The 23,230-nt window shown below is 39.7% G+C and overlaps 2 protein-coding genes across 2 annotated transcripts; one reads left to right on the top strand and one right to left on the bottom strand.

The window, feature by feature from the left end:
- Positions 1-1,764: 1,764 nt before the first annotated feature.
- LOC101303172 (MLO-like protein 1-like) lies at positions 1,765-6,913 on the bottom strand. Its single transcript, XM_004308686.1, has 13 exons — positions 6,539-6,913; positions 6,286-6,402; positions 6,119-6,179; positions 5,897-6,000; positions 5,554-5,628; positions 5,375-5,463; positions 5,223-5,272; positions 4,864-4,904; positions 3,548-3,757; positions 3,383-3,450; positions 3,223-3,283; positions 2,905-2,946; positions 1,765-1,905 (listed from the first exon to the last, which is right to left on the bottom strand). Exons 1-13 carry the CDS (start codon positions 6,911-6,913, stop codon positions 1,765-1,767), a joined length of 1,434 nt encoding a protein of 477 aa, XP_004308734.1.
- Positions 6,914-15,914: 9,001 nt separating this feature from the next.
- On the top strand, positions 15,915-16,966 carry LOC101303463. Its single transcript, XM_004308687.1, has 3 exons — positions 15,915-16,137; positions 16,321-16,750; positions 16,795-16,966. The coding sequence occupies exons 1-3, from the start codon at positions 15,915-15,917 to the stop codon at positions 16,964-16,966; spliced, it is 825 nt and encodes a 274-aa protein (XP_004308735.1).
- Positions 16,967-23,230: the final 6,264 nt, after the last annotated feature.

Genomic DNA, 23,230 nt, shown 5'->3' on the forward strand with positions numbered 1-23,230 from the left:
ATTTACCATTTTTACCGTCGTCGTATTTTCCTCATACAAATAATCCTCCGCACATAATCGTCCCCGAAACCCCTCTAGGGACCAATTAAACTATTTACTCAAGATCGGGACGGTAAAATTCTTATTATAATCACGCTAGTAAATAAGGTAAAAATATAAGGGTCGGGATGTGACAATTTGGGTGCCCGGAATCCAGATCCAAGCTAGAATGGCCAAAGCCGAAGCTGAAAGCAAAGTCAAACAAGGAAGAGAAGAAGCCAAGCTTTGTGAAGGTGCCCAAACCTCCGAGCCCTAATCTCATGGGAAAAGAGGTGTTTTAATTTCTTGTTTCCAATGAACTTGTCTATGATCTATGTTTTTACATGGATCATAGGTTTTAATTTTCTGCAATTTCCCTTATTTCCTATTGCTAGAATGATGCAGATAGTCTATTTTCTAATTGATTATAGGCTCACTTCTTGTTAACAAGTGAGCGAGAAATTTGTACGGAGGGTATTACCCTTTGTGAGTCAAATGATATTATTTGCCCTCTGTACGCAAGGCAGTGAATCGATTCATGATCTAACCTCTATTTTTGATGGAATGAAATACCATTGAGCTGCAAGTCAATATATATATATATATATATAAATGTTGTCTGATAGTTAATTTTATTTGTTTCAAGAATTTTGGGGGGAGATCTCAAAATTTCACTTATGTAACATAACAAGAGAAACTTGTTAAAAAAAATTCAAAATTTTTTATACAAACAAAATTATCCTTAAGACTTAAAGATACAACCCCCCACCATCTCATTCTCTCAGCTTAACTCGGACACTCAGTTGTTCTTCTCCCATATCTTCTTCTCGTGTCAGATACCCCTGACTGCTCTCACCTTCTCACCCTCATGACATAACCAATTCACAGCCTTTCTCTCGCCTCTCTTTTTCTCTATCAGACGACACGCTACTAGGAAACACTTAAGATTTCATTCAGGCGACACAACTGTAGTGTCGCCTGATGCATATATTGGCACAATGCTTATTCATTCTCAGGTTGTCTGATAGATTGCACAAGTGCCACCAATTTAGTGTAAATATCATCTGTAAATATCATCAGCAAGGTATAATGGATGTCATTAGTATACATCGTAAATATCATCACCAAGGTATAACAAATATCATCAGTAAATATCGTCATCTACGGACCTCAATTGGTCTACAACAAAGTAAAACCGATAATTAGACAAGAATAACCGTCAATCATAAGTGTAGGAGAAGACCAACTTCTAAGGCTTGCCAAAGGCCCAACTACTTGTGCTCAGAAGCCAAGGTCTAAAAACCAAAACCCTAATAGAAGGGAGTTTGACCCCGGACCCAGGACCAAAAGCCTAGACCCAAGTCTTGCCCATACCTACCTTCTGCCTCTTCCTGATGACCACCACCGTCATCGACGACAACTCACTAGTCTACGGCGAACAACCCTAGCTCAGATCAGCCCCGCATCCAGTTTTCACCGCCAAAGAAACCTTCGCCATAGCCTCCTCACAATCTAGTGGCCGAACCCGCAAGTTGGAAACCCGGTGCCGGACCACCCTATGTTCCTCTAAAGGCGGCAGCTCGACAAAACCATCATCATCTTTAGCCTTCCACCAGTCTCTGGCCGCCATCCCCGAAGCAAATCCGCTCTGATTCCAGCCGCCGTTGCACCCACAACCACCATCAGTGCCAGCGCCACACTATCACTTGATCTCGTCGATGATGCAATTCGTCTGAGCCAAATCACTCATTCACGTCCAAAACCAATCGTGAACGAAAAGGTGGAAACACCCCTCGTCGCCAAAGCATGATCGCCTTTAGGGTTCCCCAACGCTGTCACCAACTTCACATCCTGAACACCACCCTCGCAAGGGTGTCGCCGCCAGATCTGAACCCTAAGGTTCAGAGCAAAAGTGTTCCAAAAAATTGGAAACACCCCATTCTCGAAAGGGTTAAATCTAGCCATGATCCCTTAATTGTTGGAGATATATGATTCACCGGTACCATTTCATGAATAAATTATGTTATTTTATAAAGGTTAAATCTTAGTCCTGTCCTTAATATAGCCTTCACCTACTAGAGATGGCATCATATTCTTAGTTGCTTCTCAAAATATTATAACCTAGATAAATAGAAATGAAGATAGAGAATGACTTTAATTGGAGATGGATGTGACAATTTGATCCCCAACCCAACTTCGCATCCTCATCGATCAACTTCAACACTCTAAGAGCCGACTTACTAGAATGCTAGATAGATATAGCTAGCAAATTATTAGTTGAATAATCCTCATGGACTTCAACACTCTCTGAGCCGAGTACGTACACAGGAAATTAGTTGAAACTAGACAAGTCTATCCTAATATCCTCAACAGTTCTAAATGCAAATTGTATGTCTTTCCCAAACCTGAACAAATGAAAATTGTATGGCATTCATGCTCTGAAAGTTAAACACTACTCGTCTCTTATATTAAGAACTAGGAGTAACACAACTGATATGCTACAAATTACAAAACTAAATGTGTGAAGCTACAAAGGAAAACAAATTACACTTGCATTATATATAATTAAAGCATAGCAAATACTTGATCCTTGAACATAATTCTACATTTTCTGCCCAAAAAACATGAAAATAACTGATTTGTTCTTAATGCTAATTCCATGTAGAATTTTCAAGGTAACAATTACTGCTATATTTCATTCACAAACATGCATATGTTTTTCAGAAGAAGGAAGATCCCTGACACTGCCAACAATGTTAGTTTTTGGCAAGCTCAAGTGTTCAAGTTCTATTTTTGCAGTTGAACTTCCCCATTACCATCAGGACTTGTTTTCCTTCTCGTCGCTATGTGAGACCAATTACTTTGGTTCCTTCTCGTCGTATGTACCGATCCCTCAACGAATATTTCTTTCTTGAAATTAGATCCCATCTTCATCAAGTCATTGTGTCACACAGTTAGAACTAAAATTAGCAATTTGAAGTGAAAAAACAAAGAGAGAACTTATAAAAGCATCCTTTAAGAAACAGGTCAATGATAGATTTGGTGATTGAACCACCTTCGAGTAAAGACGTCATGGGTTATCTAGCCTAACTAATGACACCGTAAAGGCCATGTAATTAATATTCAAAAACCAAAAATGTAATTGTTTGCTATGAACAGAGAAATAAAAAAGGAAGGCAAATTGAAGCCTTAAACTCAACACACCTGTGTGACAATGGCATAAAGTGGTAGAGTGCTGTAACTAGTGAGGAACTGAATGAACGTCCTAATGCAAAATAACATGAAATGAAGAGTAATTAGCCATAAACCATGATGTAATTTTGAAAGAATGAATAAGAAAGAACCATTTATCGCTAGCTTTTACCCTATAAGAATCCGAGGGAAAATGTATTCGGCTTTTCCCATTATGCAAGACCTAAAACCATATTGAGCCTGCAAAAGAAAATAAGCAGATTGAAGAATATGTCATCTCAATCAGTAACCAGTTGAAAAAACATTTGTGTACGTAGTGGGTGAAATGACATCATACCCATATCCAAAGGAAAAATGCCATCTCGAAAGCATTTTGGAAAAGGATGAAATGGATCAAGAAGAGAACAAAACTGGGTCGACCAAACCAAAAATGTTGGTCTGATGGTTTAACTAATAGATCCCCTTCTACTGCTACATGTTTCTCAGCAACCTCGTGAGCCAATTGGGTGATTATATGCTGCAACTTAGTTCCTGTAGCAAGTAGAAGCTGTAGAAACAAGCAATTGTATGTACACAAGTTGGGTTAACAAGATATAACAGAGTAGAATTGTAGATAGATTTATATGCTCATTGTAGTTAGGGTTTTTCCCCTCCTTTGTTTTCGGCAATATTCAATTAATAGAGGCTTAAGGGCAGTCGCACCTGCCCTTTAATACAAAAATATATTAGGTTAAGTTGTATGAGAAATTTGTCACACCCCAGACCTGGTGTCGGTGGTTTCTAAGCACTCAACACCAAATCCGAGGTGTGCCAAAGTGGTATCAGAGCTAACCGGGTTTTCGACATCCTAAATTTGTGGAAGTTTAGGACCTTTACAAACTAACTTTCGGACTTTAGCAGTTACTAAGAGGGCGAGTAACTTTAGATTTAGAAAAGGGATTTTGTGAAAACGCCTTTGTTATGTTTTGTTTTCGACGATTTCTGTAAAAATATTTGAGTTTATTTCTTTTATTTTACTTTTCCCTCTCACGTCCCGGATTCGGTGTTAGATGCTTGGAAACCACATACACCAGGTCCGGGGTGTGACAAAATTTATACATTGTGCTCATGTATGACATGCATAAATTACCTTTAAATTGGTAAAATATGTTCTCATAGTAGTAATATTGTTCCTCAAAACAGTAATATGAGTCTTGAAGGTGGTAAATTTATTAGGTACTACATGAGTACTCAAGTGGTAAAATGAATGCTTAAAGGGGTTAGATGAGTCCTCTAAGTCATAAAAGTAGTTCATATAGGAGAACTGTTAAGATAGCTTATGGTATCCAAATATCCAATATCTAATGAAAATTAAGACTAATCAAATTGTATCTTCTGCATACTGCAGTCTTTAGAGTTAGTACGTAGTTACACATCTAAGCAACAATTTTACACATCAATTATGATAGCTTATTCAAATGTAAAGAGAACTATTACAATTTGCACATGATATTATCGAATATTTCGCTCAAATACTAAATGACTCTTAACACTCAATTACGATGTGCGGAATATGAAATGAAATGCTGAATGAAAGCATAGAAAAATCTTAATAAATGCAATAAAAAGAAGATGTGAACATGTATGATGCCTCCTACAAGCTAGAGTACTCACAAAGAAAGGGATGAAAGCTAGCCAGAAGTACGCATGCACGCCTGCACATGATGGCAACAACATATCATTTTTTTTTTTTATCATCAGTGGATAAATACAACCATAAGCGAAGCAATCTACACATATATACTGCAAAACTGGGTGAAAATGAAAATGGAGACCTCTGATTATTGACAAAAAAATTTCCAATAATATGATAGAAATATTACACAGACTTAGGCATGCATATGAAATGAGGATATAATTAACTATAGTACATAAATTCAACGTACTCTTACATGGCTTATACAAAAATAAAGTAGAGAATCATTTGAGATCAATTCATTTGAGATAAATTTTCATATAAACAAGAATCATACCATCAATATTGATCAGCAAAAAAAACACCACGAATATCCATAGATACCAACTGCAGCCAACAAAACCATATAATGAATCAAAAGAAACATTACCATTTATTATAACATGACTAGTAAGAGCACTGAAGCTTAGGGAAGTCTAGAAGACTTGCCTGATACCAACAACTTTTCTAAAATCATCTTCAAGAGTACGCACCATGTAAGTGTGAAAATCAAATTTGGGGTTGTTCTTGCAATGAGTCTGAGCAGGAGAAATGTTCAACATACAGAAGAGACAATGAGATCAAATAACCTAATGCATAAGGAGGCATCTTGTTTCTAAATATCTTACCGAGATGAAGCCTAGACGCAAAGTTAGATAATCTGATTTGGTCACAGATCCATAAAATTGGTTTTTAAAAGAATGCTGAGAAAGAAAACAAAAGCATTAATTAGTATAATGATTCATTCAGCTTTGAAAATAAAAACATTCGTAGAATTTGGTTAACTAAAAATATCCAAATTAATGTACATAAGTAATCTCAAAACAGGACGACATGACTAAAGAAAATGAACAGATGCACTAATTTCAGTTGTATATAGTTATATTATGGTGAAGCTTCTTTAATTAGTTAACAATTGATGCTTATAGATTTCATTACACATATATATATATATATATTACCGAAACTTACTATCCAACCCTTGATTCGAATATTTTCACCGATACCCAAGTAATGATCTTTGACAAAATCATGCTCTTGAACATTTGTAACCTTTGCTTCGTCTGCACTACCAACTGAAGACAAACGATGCTTTGTGAATTCAAATGAAATTGCTTATACATCTATTGGGAATCTCATTGTTTGATGCATCCATGCATGCTCATCAATAAAACAAAGATAGTTGATCCATACCAGATTCCTTTTCACTAATCTCTTTTGCAACTAACTCCTCCCACTGTTTCCATTGGCGTATCTAAATTTTTTGAAAGGAGGTTAAAGTAACAGCAGTAACAAACTAACAATAACATGAATAATCAAGTTAATTAAAAAAAAAACACATTAGATGGTCTAATACTCACCTTTAACCCACCGATGAAAATAGTCATAGCAGAGAAGGTTACATGAACAATGGCTAGGGTAAATATAAAGATATGCAATTGATGGACAGCTTCAGCTGATAACACTGGTACCTTACCCTGTGGGGGAAAAAAAACACAGAACACATTAATTCTTCTTTTCAAATTAAGTGATGAAACATCAGCAACTTGGTCATTTGGGTCTAGGAAGTATGAGAAATATGGAAATTAATATGGGTCATGTGGCATATATTACCTTTCTGGCACAGTAACTCAATTCATCGTCAAGCTTCAACAGGGTATCTTGATCCAAATCGTCCATGTCCTGTGGTTCCTCGCCGAGTGGACATGGCAGCCATTTATCCATTTTCGACTCCTTGATGCAGATTTTGGTGATGGTTTTCGTGAACACGGTCAGTAGCAGAGATATAAACCCTACCAACATCAACTCCTCCTTCACCTTGAGCAACGCCTCATACAACGGATTTTGTTCCTTCCTTTTCAAGTAGTTCCCGGCCGAGTGAAGGCCTCTCTCTAACATAAGAGAGATAACAACTATCACAGAGCACACTATGGCAACCACCCATGTCGGAGTCCACTCTAAATCTGGACCTTCGCCTCCACCGGCCATTCTCTCTCTTCTTCTTCTACTGTTCGGGAACTCTCCTACCCTGCGCGCAGTTTCACATATCAGTACGCAGGTAAGTGGACAATTTTACATATGTCAAATGCAAATCATAGCTTAATTTGTCTATCTGATTCTGATCAATCGAGTGTTTAATTTGTTACCCAAGTATCAAGTATGTGTTATCGATCTACCATCATCCCATGTGTGATTTCATGATATGTCTCCTCCAAACTAAAAATATGGGTGCAGTGTTTGCATCGTATATAGTAAACAGAAACAATGCATAATAGAAGATATTTTCTTTTTCATATAGCAAGTTATCATCTTTCTTTGTCTATTGTTTCGGTTTGGCATAGGACATGCATGCTTGGAGGCAGAAATAATTTTTTTTTGTTTTTTGTTTTTGTTAGGCATGCATGAAGCCTAGCTAGATAAATGGAGCTGAAATGGAAGAAGTTCCTACTGAAATTGAAAAATAAGAATGATGAGGGCTGGAGAAGTTAATCTCATTCTCATTGATTCTTTGTTAATCCTTACTCTAGATCTCTTATGATTCGTTCATTCATTGTCCCCAGTATTCTAACAACCATATGTTCATGTATGGAGGTACATATATATATAGGTGATCCAGAAACAGAACCTACATCTTTCTTCTGAATAAAAAAAGGTTAATTACAATCACTGGAAAGTTTGTCCTCTATTTATTGGCATTCTGAACATTGTTTTAATTTCTTAATTTCTCTTTATCGATCTTGAGGATGTTGACAAGAATCCAAAACTAAAATGCATTTATATTTTCATATGAGTTTATACGTACGCAAACAAAATTACAGAAGATATATCAACTTGATACAAAATTAGAGATCGAGATAAGAAAATTTAACCTGGTTTCTGGCTTCTGATGAAACCAAGAGAGAGGCAGGGAGCTAGGGTGCTCACAAGGAAGCCACAATGGTCGACGTTGTTCTAAAGTTGTAGGCGACTTTCTTGAGATGGTCGTTCTTGCGGTCACCTACGTCTTTAAGAACAATGTCTCTAGTTTTACCGAAGCTTGATTTGATCTGCATCTCTTTTCTATTTATACTTCAAAAACCAAGAAACACTCCCTTTTCCTTTAGATATCTTTAGCATTTTATTGTTTTAAAAGTAACTCCGACTCTAAAATACGTTTTAAACCAGATATTCAATGAAAGGCATCCGTTAAATAAATTTTAAACTATAGACATCTTTTCTTTTTTTAGATTGTCATTCTAGATATATAAGTTGATCCATTAGCTAATTAAACTTTATTTATATATTTTCCAAAGGACATGCAGCAGAATGACTATATATAGAAAAGACTTAATTTTGAGGGATTAATTGCATATATGTGTTTGGTCATGCCCATATATGGTATCTGATGAGATAGACGGCAAATATATAATTTCATCTGCCGGAATTGAAGCCAAGCTGGTCAGACAGCACCAACGTACGTACTCTCTGCTGGCAAGACCCGCTTTCCAGAAAATTCAAACAGCTGATGATATATTGGTCAGTCCAAGATCCTGAAGCGCGCGATTGAAATGATCAAACATATGGGGTTGAGGGTTCTGGCATACAAAGAATCGCCCAATATCTCCTCAGAAAGTTCATGAACATAGGCTCTACGCAGGATCGTGCACCTCTACTTCCTCCCCGTCGACTCAGCGTTACTTTGCAAGTTTGCATGCAGAATATATGCATGCAGGGATACGTTAATTCCTATCTAGGTTATATATTTATTGTCCTCAAAAGCGAGAAAGCAAACTAATCCATCGAGTTTAACTCTTTACATCTCAAGTTTGCGTTAACTAGATCGATCGATGATGCTCCCCGGCCAACTTCTTGATGATCGACGAGGCGGCGCGGTTAAGAAATCGAAGAGTTGCTTGCCGTTGCAGTACGTGGCCTTGCCAAGCATGTATATATAGATTCCCTTGTTACATTCAAAATAGGAGCTCCAAGAGCTAGCTAGCCAACTAGTATCTGCATGTATGATTGTATTGAATTCTTGCCGATTACCAACAGGGTGGGTTCATTAATTATTACTGCAACTTAATTGGAATGTTTAGGGTTTAGGGTTTAGAGTTTAGTCTAAACCCATTGTTGAGATCATGCATGGGCGCTTGTTATACGTGCGTTTCTCAAACTCTTCATCTTCAGCATGCCACCACCTTTTCAGTTCCTAGCTAGCTTGGTTTATTCTTTTCATTCAATCTTATTGTTTTCTTTTTTAGGGAATGATAGTTATAATTAATTGAGTTGTTGCTTAATTTGGTTCATGTGATCTATACCACTCATACCAGCAGCATGCATTATAGCTAATATAAACCTGAATCTAATCTTTTAATTAATTAGACTAGCTAGCTCGTAAGGTAAAAAAGAAAGAAAGAAGAAAAAAAAACCTAAATTAGTGGGATCTCTTTGTGCATATATTTTGTGCATTCCACTAATTTAGATATTTTCTTTCTTTGCATCTATGCATGTCCATCATTTTGCGATTATACTTGAATACGTGAATGCATGCAGTTAACATTCTGTTTGTTTGTTTTTTTTGTTTTTTTTTTAAAGGATTTGGAACCCAACCTAGCTGAGAGGCTCAGCCCCACGCCCGGTTCCATTTATTATATTAATATTAAAATTATGTTTGTTAGCATGTTAGATATTGTGAAATTAAAATTTCCGTCTTTTAAGTGTTTTTTTTTTTTTTTCCAGTAGTGCCTTGCTCTTTATTAGCGGCTAGATTCTTGCTTTTTTCTCTTTCCTATAACATATACAGATTGGTACAAAGAAAGAAACATGGTGAACATTGATAACAAAATAACTGCTAGCTAGTGACAATTGATCGATTATATATTAGTCCACTTAATTACACATGTGAACTAAGCTGATGAGAGTTTATAGAAGACTGCTGAGCTGAATTGGCGTTGGTGTTGCTCCACTTAGACATGTGAACTGTTCTGATGAGAGTTTATAGAAGAATGTTGAGCTGAATTGGTGTTGGTGTTGCTCGACATCTTAATTTTAGTGTAGTATTGAAATATATAGTCAGCATAGTATTTTACAGTAGAGAAAGTATGGTATAATGCTCATCACTTTACCTACTCTATAGTAAAGTATGGTGTAGCATGCTGATTACACCATACCTTGTGTGAGTAAGTCATTCACCTTACTGTGTAAGGAAGTCACTAGTCATGAGTATATATGGCTGGTATGGCTAAGTATGGCTAGGCTTGTATATATATATTTGGTTTTTTTTTTGGATAAGAATATATATACTTGGTTGTAACCTAAATTATTCAATACAAGAGTACTTTACTTTTTCTCTTCATCTTTTTCTACATGGTATCAGAGCAAGAACGATAGAGTTCTTTCTTCTGTTTTTCCATCTCTTGTTGTTTTCTTGTGATCTTGTTATTGTTGTGGTTCTTAATTTCCAAATAGTAATGGCAAACGAACAAGGTTCTTTCTCCATCTACTTCTACAATTGTCTCAACTGAGGTTGAAGGTAATCCTAATCTTCATCTCACATCTGTCTTACTCAATGAGTTCAACTATCTCAATGAATTCGGAGGACGACGTTAAGGCCACCTCCCCTGAAACCCCCCATAAGAGGGTCATCCCTCAACCCTGGAAGATCAGGAGAAAGCTAATTCGTCCTTCGAACACACTCAAGGGGCAGCTTGGAGCTTTCTCCTGCGTCTTAGACAACATTCAAACACAGACGACGTTGATCAATAAAAAATGCGAGAGTCAGGCAATCAGCAACGAGCATCTGACAAAACAGTTGGAGGAAGCTAATGAGGAACTTCTTGCGCAGCGAGAAAGGACTTGATGTATCGAGCATCACATTAATGAGAATGACGGCTTGGAAGCCCTCCAGGAGTTGGAGGCTGGCGACGAACAAATTAACGGATTAGAAGATAAGTTCTTGCAGCATGAAAGTTCATCCCACGATGATGACCAAGAGCATGCAGGACCGAGAAGTCAAGAGCGCAGTGCCGCTTCCAAAAAACGGCGCGAGAGGACTACCAAGTTGTTAGGCGCCTCAAAAGAGCCTTTGACAATGTCATCTATGGCGAACCTAGTCAAGCAAGCAGTAGTAGGGGAGCTAGGAGTCGTATCTAGAAGAATTGATTAAATGGATTCGAGAAAATCACCATACATCCCTGATCTCGGTTCAGAGGAACTCCCGCTCCTGTATACAGATCCATAATACACGGTAAGACTTCCAAGAGCATGAAGTTTCAAAAGATTGACGGCTCCACCGACCTATACGATCATCTTGATAATTTCAGGTTAGCCATGGATGGAAAGGACGCGACTGTGGCAGACCGATGCAAAGCATTTCCCCAAACACTCAAGGGTTCGGTGCTCAATTAGTTTCGTCGCATCCCTACCGGAACAATCAAGGGTTTTGGAGACATGCGAAGAGCCTTCCTCGATGAGTTCATGATAGTCTCGAACGGGGTGTATACCCCTAATGACCTAACCAGAGGGTTTAGGTTTGGTCCATTCTTGTTCAAGATGATTGAGAACCTCCCGGGATCGTTTAAAGCACTCTATGCTAGGCAACAAACTACTCAAGGGTTCCTGTCAAGACTCACTCCGGATTTCACCATGAAATCCGAACTAAACCCTGCGGGGTCAACCTGAAGAGAGATTCTACCAAAAATTTTGGCATAACCTCCTTTGAAAATAGACAACCCTACCTGTCATATCCAAACATACACTTCTATAATCAAAACAAACCATCCTCAAACTCCTAGAGCCACCATGCTCCCAGCTTTACATCAACACCCAGAACACAACATGCCTTAGATAATTAACAACAATCTCAAAGGTCATCAGAACAATTCTAATGATGAAGGAAAACATAGATAAAAGAGCCGGGGAAAGCTGTGTTATTGACTATGTCTCAACTCCGTGTACGCCCGACCACTTCTAAGCTAACCTGCAATCTGGGCATTTGAAATTGAAAGGCCCAGGGGAAAGTAATTGAAAAACGTTAGAGTGAGTGGACAAAAATAAATGGAATAATTTAATAAAAACATAACTTACATACTTTCCCACATTAACAACTTTAAAAAAAAAACCTCGATCCATGCAACTTTGAAATAACATTAGCTTAACGTCCCAAAATCTCGTAAGAAGAGACAAACCAGCCCCGTTGGTTAATTAAATACATCAATGAGAAAATAAAACAAGGGGAAGAGATATTACCATGTAAGAGGAGTCTACCAGGCTCTAGTAGCGTCCCACGCTAAGCTCCCAACTCACCTATGGTGAGGACCGCATATAAAGGCATGCTAGCAATGAATAAGAACGACCCTAGTATGGTGACAAAAAATATATGAAAACACTTAAATCCATAAAGCTTCCCTAAGTTCATGCGAATGCAGTCATGAGTACGGTTCCCAACCGTACTTGGAAATTATTAGAAGAAAATAAAGTAAAACTCAATGACGTGTCTCACAACATAAACCATTGAAACACAACTTATAACGTAAGTCCCATTAAGAAACCAAAATCACATCTGCAAAACCAATCAAGAAGAATGATCCCATGTCAACTCCGAAATCATAGAAATGATAAACAAAACTAAAATCAAACTTACTTCCTTGAGTACGATAATTATAGAAAAATATTTATAATTAATTGTCGCACGTAATTTATTTAAAATAAAAGTCCACTCATAAATTTTAGGCATAAGCCCGACGATATCCATAACGCCACTCATGAGAGGTCTTCAGTACACGTATCTTGACACCATAACCATGTTTAGAACCACTCTTCAATTTAGGAAAACAAATGCTTTAACATAAGAACCGAAATCCTTCCACTTAACCCACTACTCAAGCTAGGGTTAAGTTAATTGGATTTTCACCAAACTTCAACCACAACCTCACTTCATCGATTCTAGCACTTTAAGACCATAACTAAAGAAATCCAATGGTTGGATCTTCCCGAGTAGCGCACCGACAACCAAACTTCGAATAATCCCAAATCTATTCAAAACTTCACCAAAATTCTCCAGTTTCATACCATTGGACTCCTCTCATCATAAACAAGTTCCATATCTAAAAAAACTACCCAAAAGAGGCAGCGCCACCGTCTGCTCCGCTGGCAGCGGCTGCCCGCCACCACCAAACTCCGACCACCTTTAATGCCCACCAAATTTTGACACAATCTTCCTCTCAACAAACCAAACAACTTCCTCAACTAGCACGAAGATCAATTTTAAATATAAATATGAGAAATTACCTCGTGAAGTAAAATTCCCAAATCACAAACCCTAGAATTTGCAAATCGATAAATACCCTTTGGAGGTTTTGTAGAGCTTTGCAAGACGAACAAATCCCAATTAGTCACACCGTCCAATTTGATCAGAGTTAGCCGAAATGTGAAAAATAGCCAAAAAGATAGTCATACATTCTTCCCTTCGATTTGTCTCATATGGTCAGAAAAAGGTTGCATGGCATATATAGTTGGAAATGTCATTCCAAGACGAAGAGAATGGGACCAGTCTCATCACCAGAGGTGGCTGGAATTGGCGCCGACGAAGCCGAGAAGTTTCGGACGAAATTTTTGAAATTCTGGGCATTTTCTGGAATTTTCCCTGAAATGGCAGGTCTGAATCTAATTTGTTATTTATAGAATTTGAGTTTTCTACGAAATTACAAATCTGCCCCTGACTTTAAACCCTTGTAACTTTTTCGTACAAACTTCGATTAAAACGTGTCATGTATCCACGAACTCGATTTAACATCCTCTACGACTTTCATGCATAAAGAGTTTTATAGAAATGAGTTTCCTGCGAAATTACAAATTTGTCTTAACTTTAAACCTTTATAACTTTTTCGTACAAACTCCGATTAAAATGTGTCATGTATCCGTGAACTCAGTTTAACGTCCTCTACGACTTTCATGTAGAAAGTTTTCTCAAATTTCGAACGAAGAAAAAAGTCAAATTTTAGAGCCACTAAAAGCTCGAATAAGAAGGTAAAAGTAAAAATAATGGTCGCTTACGGTCTAAATGATGGTAATCTATGAAATTAGGTTCAGGGCGTTACACGGAAATCCTCAACTATTCTAGAGACATGAGCACATACACTCCCCTTACCGCGGGGACAAAGACAACCAATGAAGTTTCATTTGGAGGAAAAGCCTCAACCAACGAATACAAGATGCCCAAAGTCATCCAATACTTTCAGGATTGCTAGAACAAAGCCAAAAGTACCACTGTCACGATATGGCAAATATACATTGCTCGCCGGCTCGAAGACGGAGATCTTCGCTGTCGTTACCGCTGACTAGAGGAAGGATCAACGAATCACATTATTGTCGGTATCATAGGGAATACAGACACACCCTAGAGAAATGTGTGCACTTAGCAAACGCATACCAAGCATTGATCGATAAAGGCGCGCTGAGCATACAACGTTTCATCAAAAGGGACGGGATTCAGACCGGCAATGCTAGACCCCCAGGCCATGAACCACGGCCTAACAACCCAAGGGCCGTTATCAATAATATCTTTGGAGGACCAATCCTTGCTAGGACATCGAGCAGGTCTCGCAAAGCATATGCTTGGGCGGTCAGCGCAAACATTTTTTTAGTTGATTCTAGGCTCACCAAGATGAGACGACTGGTTCCGGAGCCCATCACCTTCACGGACGAGGACAACGAAGGGTTGATTTACCCTCACAATGACCCAATCATCATCACAACATTGATCACAAACTGCGAGGTAACTTGTGTCCTTGTTGACGATGGTAGTGCGGTAAAAATTATCTTAGCAACAACGTTTACCAAATCGGGCGATGGGAGAGGGAATGTTGACTAAAGGAACCGCATCCCTGACTGGCTATGGAGAATTGAAAATTCAGCCCCTTGGTCACATGCCACTGACGTTCTCAATAGGAACATGGCCCAATGTAGGAACTTGCACTACCCTTTTTATAGTAAGCGACTATCCATCAGCTTACAAAGTCATTGTAGGACGCCCAACGCTCGGAGACCTCATGGCAAGAGTCTCGTATTGTCATTTAACATTGAAGTTCCTTACAAACAGCGACGTGGGAAAAGTTAGAGAAGACCATGCACTAGCGAGGGCTTGCTATGCGTTTGATTCCAAGCAAAGCACAGGCCCAGAAATGATGGACCTTCTGATGATATCATCTGAGCATGGCCAGTAGAGCAAAAAAGTTATCCCTCCCCAAGAGGCAAGCGAGGAAAAGAGGAAACTAAAGCTCGAACCAATGGAAAAATGATCACGATCACGCTATCAGATACCATGAGAGAGTGGTAAAAATTGAGGCCGAGCTCGATGACAAGGCACAAGAAGACATTATCAAATGTCTAAAGAGGAAAGTCAATGTTTTTGCATGGTCTCACATTGACGTGCTAAGGATCAGACCCGAGGTCATCACACGTAAGCTCAGCATTGACCAGAGCGTCAAGCCTGTCAAGCAACGACGGCGGTTGGTTATCAGACGCTAAAAGATTTGCAGCGATCAAGGAAAAAGTAGATCGGCTACTAGAGAATGAATCGATTAGGGAGGTAGATTACCCACAATGGATGTCAAATGTCGTGATGGTTAAAAAGTCAAACAGGAGATGGAGAATGTGCGTAGACTATACACATCTCAACAAGGCGTGTCCAAGTGATAGTTTTCCACTACCACGCATCCATCAACTTGTGGACTCTATCGCCGAGCATAAACTCTTATGTTTCATGGACACCTACTCCTCGTATAATCAAATCTTATTGCATGAGGAGGATCAAGAGCATACCTCTTTCATCACCGACAAGAGCTTGTATTGCTACCGTGTAATGCCGTTCAGACTCAAGAATGCTGGAGCAACGTATTAACATCTTGTGAATCACATGTTTGCCAACCTCATCGGAAACATTATGGAAGTTTATGTCGATGACATGCTAGTAATGAGCACGCTCACCACCAACCACGCAGAAAATCTAGAAATGGCGTTCAAAGTGTTAAAGGAATATGGGATGAAGCTCAACCCGGACAAATGTGTTTTTGGCATCCAGTCAAGAAAATTTCTAGGATTCATGGTTAGCGAAAGAGGTATCGAAGCTAATCTGGAAAAAATCCAAGCATTGCTTGATATGAAATCGCCGACAACGAGAAAAGAGATCCAGAGCCTCACTGGAAAAGTGGCGGCCCTTATCTCTTCATCTCAAGGTCCACTAACCGATACCTACCGTTCTTCAAAGCATTGAAGGGGGCCAGAAAAAACATAGATTGGATCGACTAATGACAAAAAAAAAGCCTTTACCAATCTAAAGGAACACAAGGGAAAAGCGCCGATCCTTTCCAAGCCAAAGCCGGGAGAAGTGCTCTCGATCTACCTCTCGGTATCTATAGCGGCTATCAGTTCAGTGCTCATCCGCGAGGAATGGAAGCATGAAGAGGCAATCTATTATGTTAGTAAAAGGTTTGCTGATGCGGAGTCCCGCTACCTAGAAATCAAAAAATTGGCTCTTGCCCTCGTAACCTTGGCAAGAAAGCTCAAACCCTATTTTCAAGCCCATACCATCATGGTGATGACTAATCAACCATTGAAGCAAATGTTGTGGAAGCATGAGCCGTCGGGAAGACTGATCAAGTGGGTAGTTGAATTGGGGGAGTTCGATATCCACTATAACCCTCGCACAACCGTCAAGGACCAAGCTATTGCCGATTTTATTTCGGAATTCACCCACCCACTTTTCCCAAGCAATGGAGGAAACACTGAAAACACAATTCACCACCAAGAGATAGGGTTCAACGGCCATAGGAAGAGACTGGTACACCAGTAATTGTTGATCAGGATCCAATTTGGACACTGTACGTTGACAGATCAGCCAACCAAGCTGGAAGTAGGGCAAGCCTAGTACTTACAACTCCACAAAATGACGAGCTCGAGTACGCCATTCGATTCAATTTCAAGGCCTCCAACAATGAAGTGGAATACGAGGCACTCATCGCTGGCCTCAGCATTGCAAAAGAGCTAAAAGCAACAAAAGTTTAGGTGCATAGCGATTCCCAACTTGTGGTGAATCAAGTATTAGAGGAATACCAAGCAAAAGATCTTGTCATGGCAGCCTACTTGAGTAAGGTGAAATGATACATCCCGAACCTAGTAATTAATTTTATATTGTGATTTCCGGTTTATTGGTAGCTAATCAATTCGGAAATTTATTATGTTATTCTTAATAGAGGTGGTTTAGTTGAGTTCATAGAATTTTAGTTTCCCGGATAAGGGTTCGTAAATGAAGGGTATTTAAATAATAACAGTATCCATTTTTGGGCTTAGGCATTTAAGGGAGACTTACCATTTAGGAAGGGAAAAAGTCAAAATCAGAAAATACAACCCTCTCCACTCTCTCTCTCTCCCCGAGCTGAGCCCGACCCTGACCCGTCCGGTTCTCCTTGGCGGACCGCCGTCGTTTGGCCACACCAGACTTCCGTGCCGGTCCCGTTCGGCAGTTGGGACCTCAGTCGACCTTCCTACGGTAGCAGCTGACCCCATCCCGCCGGCGTTAGGGCGTCAGAGGCCCTAGAAGAAGCTGCGTCACCATTTCTTTTTATTGCCGAAATTCCTTCCTCCGGCCACCAATCGGGAAACTAAAGGTAGGGTTTTGATACCCTCTTGCTGGTTATTCTTTCCCCTATAGGTAGGAGATCGATTGGGTGTAGATAGCAAATCGGGGGTTTTGTGTTCTTTGGCTTGTGAGGTGTTTTCCGGCCAAACCCTTGATTTGTGGGTTTTGTGTTAGTTAAAATTGTTGTTAAGCTTGATGAGAGGAAGAGTTTGGTGTATGCTTTGCTAATTTTGCTCGGAATTGTGGGAGAGATGGTGGTTGACTGCCACTGCCGGCAGTTGACCGCCACTGCTGGTGGTTGCTGTCGTTTATGGTGGTGGTTGTGAAGAGTTTTGTTTGAATTTCTAGAAGGGTATAAAGTTGTTAAAGTGTAGAAGGATTTTTGGTGATAGGTGCTTGGAATTTGGGATAGTTTTGGTTGTTCCATGGAGGAGAAAGGAGTGTATTGAAGTATTAAAAATTATGGTATATGTTGGTAGGAATTTAGAAAATTTTTAAGTTAATTTTGGTGGAAGAGTAGAGGTGAGCCTCATCCTTGGGAATTTCCATATTTGTGCTTAAGTGTTAGAACGTTGAGGAAAAATTGGAGAAGGTTAGTAAAAATGGTTGGAGTTCTCCTTAGTTTTTGGAGAGTGTAGAGTGAGGGTAGATGACATTGCCCTATTTTGTTACTTTGATATTCTTGTATTATTTTTGTCTCGGACCTTAAATCTCGTTTTGTACAGGACGAGAGGAGACACCACGTGAGGAGGGCTCTGACCGACATCAGGCTTAGCCGTCTATACTGTGAGTGGACATTTTATTTTTAAAGGAGTATGCATGCATGATTTGTTTAGAAAATCATCACTAATTTTCTGAGTTGATATTATTATTATTATTTCTTCTATGAAGGGATCTTGAAAATGATTTGAGTTATTCTATTTTAAGCATGTTAACGTGTGAGACACGTTGAATTTAATTAACTATATTGCTCTTAGAATTTTTCCAAGTACGGTTGGGAATCGTACTTATATTTTATTTATGAGTTTCGGGGAAACTTATATGATTTATATTTTCCTTATGCCATATTCTTGGAATATTTATGATGTCAATGCTAGCATGTCGTTCCACCTTTCGAGGTGATGTGACACCCACGTTTCAAGTGGGGTCACGCAAGCCCTTTCTACCCTAGTGGTGATGTGATGTTGCCGGCGGCATCACACAAGCCCTGTGCCCTATCCGTCAACTCGACGTGAAGGTACAAGGAGTATGGGAGTATGGGAGTATTATGCCTGAGAGGCAACCGAGTCTGGGAGACTCACTTATATGGCCATATAGGATATTCTATTTGAGTTGTTAAATTGACTAGCGGGGCTAGTCCATTATTTTGGAAGTTTTTTATACGAGAAATCTATTTATTTTTCTTATTGTTTTACGACTAGCGGGGCTAGTGGGAATTTTGGTTGAGCTTATAATATCTGCATGCATGAAAATTCTTGGTTTCCGTATAAATGGAAAAGCATATAAAATTTTGATTTAGTATCATTATGCTCTTGGATACTTATTTAATTAGTTTGTTTTTCGTCCACTCACGCTAACGTTTTTAAATGCTTTTCCCTGGGCCCTTTGTTTTCAAATGCCCAAATTGCAGAGCTCCTGTTCGGTTTCACTAAGAGTTGAGGCATAGTTTTCCCGTTGCACTTTGCTGACCGTAGGTTACCTGTTAACCTATGTGTAGTGTTATATTTCCTTCTTGTAGAGCTCTGATGACCATGGGATTATGTGTATTAAGTTAAAGTGTTTACTTTTCACTTAGGTCTATGACCCAAGTAGAGAGAGTTTAATCTTGGTTGATGTTCATGTTTAAGTAATGCCATTGAATACTTGGTTTGGGTTGTTTAATTACTGCTATGACTTGGTTTATGTTGTGGGGAGTGAAGGACTCCCGGAGTGGTGGTTGGTTATTATAGTTGAAATGTTTCAGTTTTTTTTTTCAGGATGGGTTGTCCATTTTTAGAGGAGGTTATGCCGAAATTTCGGTATAATCTCTTTTAAGAGTGGACCCCGTAAGACTTGCCCATTTTACTATGTGTTTTCGGGGCGGGTCTTGTCTCATCCCTCTTGTCATGCTTCACATCATACGACATCGTTCATATATCAAGAATAAAACGAACGGGCAGACGCTTTAGCTAGTCTAGCATCAGCCATCGATAGCAATGTGGGAAAACATACTCCAATTGAGTACTTAAACAAGCCAAGTATTGAGGAAGAGCAAGAGACTCTCCAGATCGAAAACATTCCGAGCTGGATGGATCTTATTTTTGACTTCCTATCTAAGGGAGAGTTGCCTGACAACCCTCTTGAGGCGAGGAAGGTCAGGTATTGAGCAGGCCACTACTTAATTGTTAATGAGACTTTTTACAAGCGAGGGTACTCCTCTCCCTACCTAAGATGTGTGACCCTCAATGAAGAAAGAAATGTGTCATCAGACATCCACGAAGGAATCTGCGGAAACCACTCCGGCGCTCGATCTTTAGCTCTCAAGACTCTCAAGCAAGGATATTTCTGGCCAACCCTAAAAGAAGACTCGAAGACGATGGTTTTGACTTGTAGACCATGTCAGGAAAAGTCAACGATCCCACACTAACCAGGAGAACCTTTGACTCCGATGAGCGCATCAGTCCCTTTTTCAATTTGGGGCATTGATTTCAACGAGCCAATGCCTAAAGGCACCAATAAGCAGTGGTATGCGTGGATTACAACACCACATGGGTAGAGGCTGAGCCCTTGACATCTATCACCACCCTCCAAATGCAAAACTTCATTTGGAAGAACATTATTTGTCGCTTTGAAGTCCCCTATACATTGGTAGCGGATAACATGAAGTAATTCGACTGCAACTCATTTAGAGAATTATGCTCCAAGTTAGGAATCAAGATGTGTTATGCGACACCATACCACCCACAAGCTAACGGTCAAGTTGAAGATATAAACAAAATCATCAAAAAGACCCTCAAGAAGCACATAGGTCGAGCCAAGGGGGTATGGCTTGACCTACTCCCCCATATCCTCGGGCATACAGGACGACACATTGCACCTCCACCAAAGAAACTCCTTTCTCGTTGGCCTACAGATCAGAAACGCTCCTCCTAATAGAGCTGAAAACATTTACCCATCGAGTCGACACATTCAATGTGGAGGAAAATGACCAGCGATTGCGCCTCAGCTTGGACTTACTCGAGGAAAGAAAGGAGAATGCTGAAATACGTTGGGCAGCATACCAACAACTGGTTACCAAGTACTACAATCAGAAGGTCAAGGAGTGAAGCTTTCATGTGGGAGATCTAGTTCTAAAAAAGGTTACCCTTACCTTAAAGGAAAAGCTTGATGGAACACTAGGCGCTAACTGGGAGGGACCTCACAGGGTCATAGGCATCAAGCGTCCTGGGACTTACTCGCTAGCCAACCTAGCTAGAAAAGGCTCACTCACCCCTGAAACATCAAGAGTCTGATGATCTACCATAATAAGTGAGCTATACTGGACTTCCGCCACTCTATTTTGACCAGGAAATATCCCTACTTATCACCCTTCTGCCTTTTTAGGAGAAGATTTTTATCTGCTTTCGTACCTTTCTAATCGGGTGTGTTCGCCCCAACATCTCTTGTTCGTATAGCGGCACACCAATGCATGTAATGCCATTAATATCTATCCAAGTTTTAATTTCCTTACATCCATGTCTGTCATTATGTATATTAGTTGCATGTTATAATCGTGTTGAGATCAGAATTTGCAACAATCAGATTAATTTGAAAAAAATCTATCGAATCAAACAATTCGGTAAAGACTCACGTACTAAGCATATGACTAGTTACGTCAGTTCATTATTGACGAACTAGTGTCAATGCCTAGATGCGGACCAAGCGAGGTACCTGTTCCACATGTTCAGCTATATGCAAACAAAAAATAAAGATGTTTGCTGAAACACAAGGGTATAGCCATCTCAATAAATGTCCATTAGAATGGTAGATGATTAACCCAAAACTAAGTCTGCTCACCACAGTGTCCAACATAACATTCCTAGAAACAGTGATAAAACCTACCAATTTAACAAAACATAAATAAATTCATAAAACGATCCTTACATAAGATAGCTAGCAAAATATACCTAAGGATGAGTGCCGACAGGTCAGGACACTCATCCTTGTGCATATATCCAAATTACATGCTTTTAGGAGTTTCCGTACTCGATTTCCAAAAGAGCTAATCGGCCGTCCGAATTAGCAAAATTAAGGATAACATATTCGCAAATCAAACAAAGCTAGAAGAGTCCAACATAATTTGAAAAAGTACTTAAGTAGGAATATATTTAAGCCTTACAGTGACCCTTAACATCTCAAGAATCAGCAAGAGCGTCCTAAACACCATTCTTCTCCCCATCCAAAGCACCACCCATTTTAGGAGGCAACTCCAAGTAACTATCCACCAAAACCTCAGCGCCCCCAACCTCCTTGTCGGTCGACCCTCTAGTTTCATGGTCAGATTGAACGTTCTTGGCCTACCAGCAAAGACTTAACCATTCCTTGACCTATCAGCTAGGGTTCAACGCTTCCTGGACCTTCCAGCAAGGTCTTAACCAAGGAAGCTCGTTCCTCAACTCTCGGAGCCGTATGATCAACCACATTGTCAAGAGCCCATGTCATCGCTTCTTCACCAAAATGCGCAACACATTGTTCATACAAGTCAACAAACCCCTCTAAGTAACTACTCTATAAAGCATCCCTATACTTCTTTGACTCTTGGAAATCCTGTAAGAGTTTATCCCGGTTAAGTTTGACCTTGCGTCTCAACCCTTCGACCTCCTCAGTAAGCTCTTCAAGACTTAATTGCAAGCTATTGCTCTTCTTACACTCTTTGGCCTTCATTTTCTCCAAGCTCTTGATCTTCTCTCCCATCTCACCAACCTCTTTGTTTTTCTCTTTCAGCCTCTGCTGACATTCCTTTAACCTTGCTGCGTCTTTCTTCCTTTGATTCAGCTGACCGTTAATTGCCTTAAGCTCTTTGTCAACCACAAGTGCTCTTGAGTCTAGTTCACTGATCCTTTCCACCATCTTGTTGCGTACGAAGTGAACTTTTAAATCACCCTCCAAGAATAACAATAAAAGGAGTGAGGTTCATTTTAACAATAAGTAGCCTAACATGTCAATTCAAGAAAACAAAACCCCCATTACCTTAATCAGCGAAGCCTTAGCTCCTTCAACAAGAGACTTGAGATCTCTCTCAATTTCTTTCTCTCTAAAGTCCGCAGCAAAGGACTTAGAGTCAACAAGCCCTAGTATGTCCCCAACATAATCGGAAATGAAGTCAGGAACATACGTCAATAGTATGGTGTCCTATTGTGTGAGGTTCGACACGCTACCGCGCTTTGGGTTGCCGAGGATCCTTCCTAGCATCTTCCATAAAACCTCCGATTTTGCCGTCTATCCTCATTTTCTTTTTGGAATCCTGCTTACACATCCCATCCTCACTCATCTTCCTCTTCCCGGAAGCTTTTTCATACTGATCGAAGGCAGGCCTGGCCATATTTCTTCGGTCTCCAGAAGGCGAAACAGCTCTAGGTGTCCGAGCCCCAAGCTTGGGACAAGGAGGCTTGGGTGCGGACTTAGCATCAAGAGTGAGAACCAAAGGCATTGGAGTGATTGGACCCTTGACG

The sequence above is a fragment of the Fragaria vesca genome, linkage group LG7 (genome assembly GCF_000184155.1).
Source record: "Fragaria vesca subsp. vesca linkage group LG7, FraVesHawaii_1.0, whole genome shotgun sequence".
In the NCBI taxonomy this organism is placed as follows: Eukaryota; Viridiplantae; Streptophyta; class Magnoliopsida; order Rosales; family Rosaceae; genus Fragaria; species Fragaria vesca.

Coding starts and splice junctions, on each gene's coding strand:
- LOC101303172 (XM_004308686.1), bottom strand. CDS start 6,913: ATGGCCGGTGGAGGCGAAGGTCCAGATTTAGAGTGGACTCCGACATGG. Junction 6,180..6,285: donor TTTTCATCGGTGGGTTAAAG/GTGAGTATTAGA, acceptor CAAAAAATTTAG/ATACGCCAATGGAAACAGTG. Junction 1,906..2,904: donor AAATATTCGTTGAGGGATCG/GTACATACGACG, acceptor CTTAGGGTTCAG/ATCTGGCGGCGACACCCTTG.
- LOC101303463 (XM_004308687.1), top strand. CDS start 15,915: ATGGCGTTCAAAGTGTTAAAGGAATATGGGATGAAGCTCAACCCGGAC. Junction 16,138..16,320: donor CCTTATCTCTTCATCTCAAG/GTCCACTAACCG, acceptor CGGTATCTATAG/CGGCTATCAGTTCAGTGCTC. Junction 16,751..16,794: donor AGGAAGAGACTGGTACACCA/GTAATTGTTGAT, acceptor GTACGTTGACAG/ATCAGCCAACCAAGCTGGAA.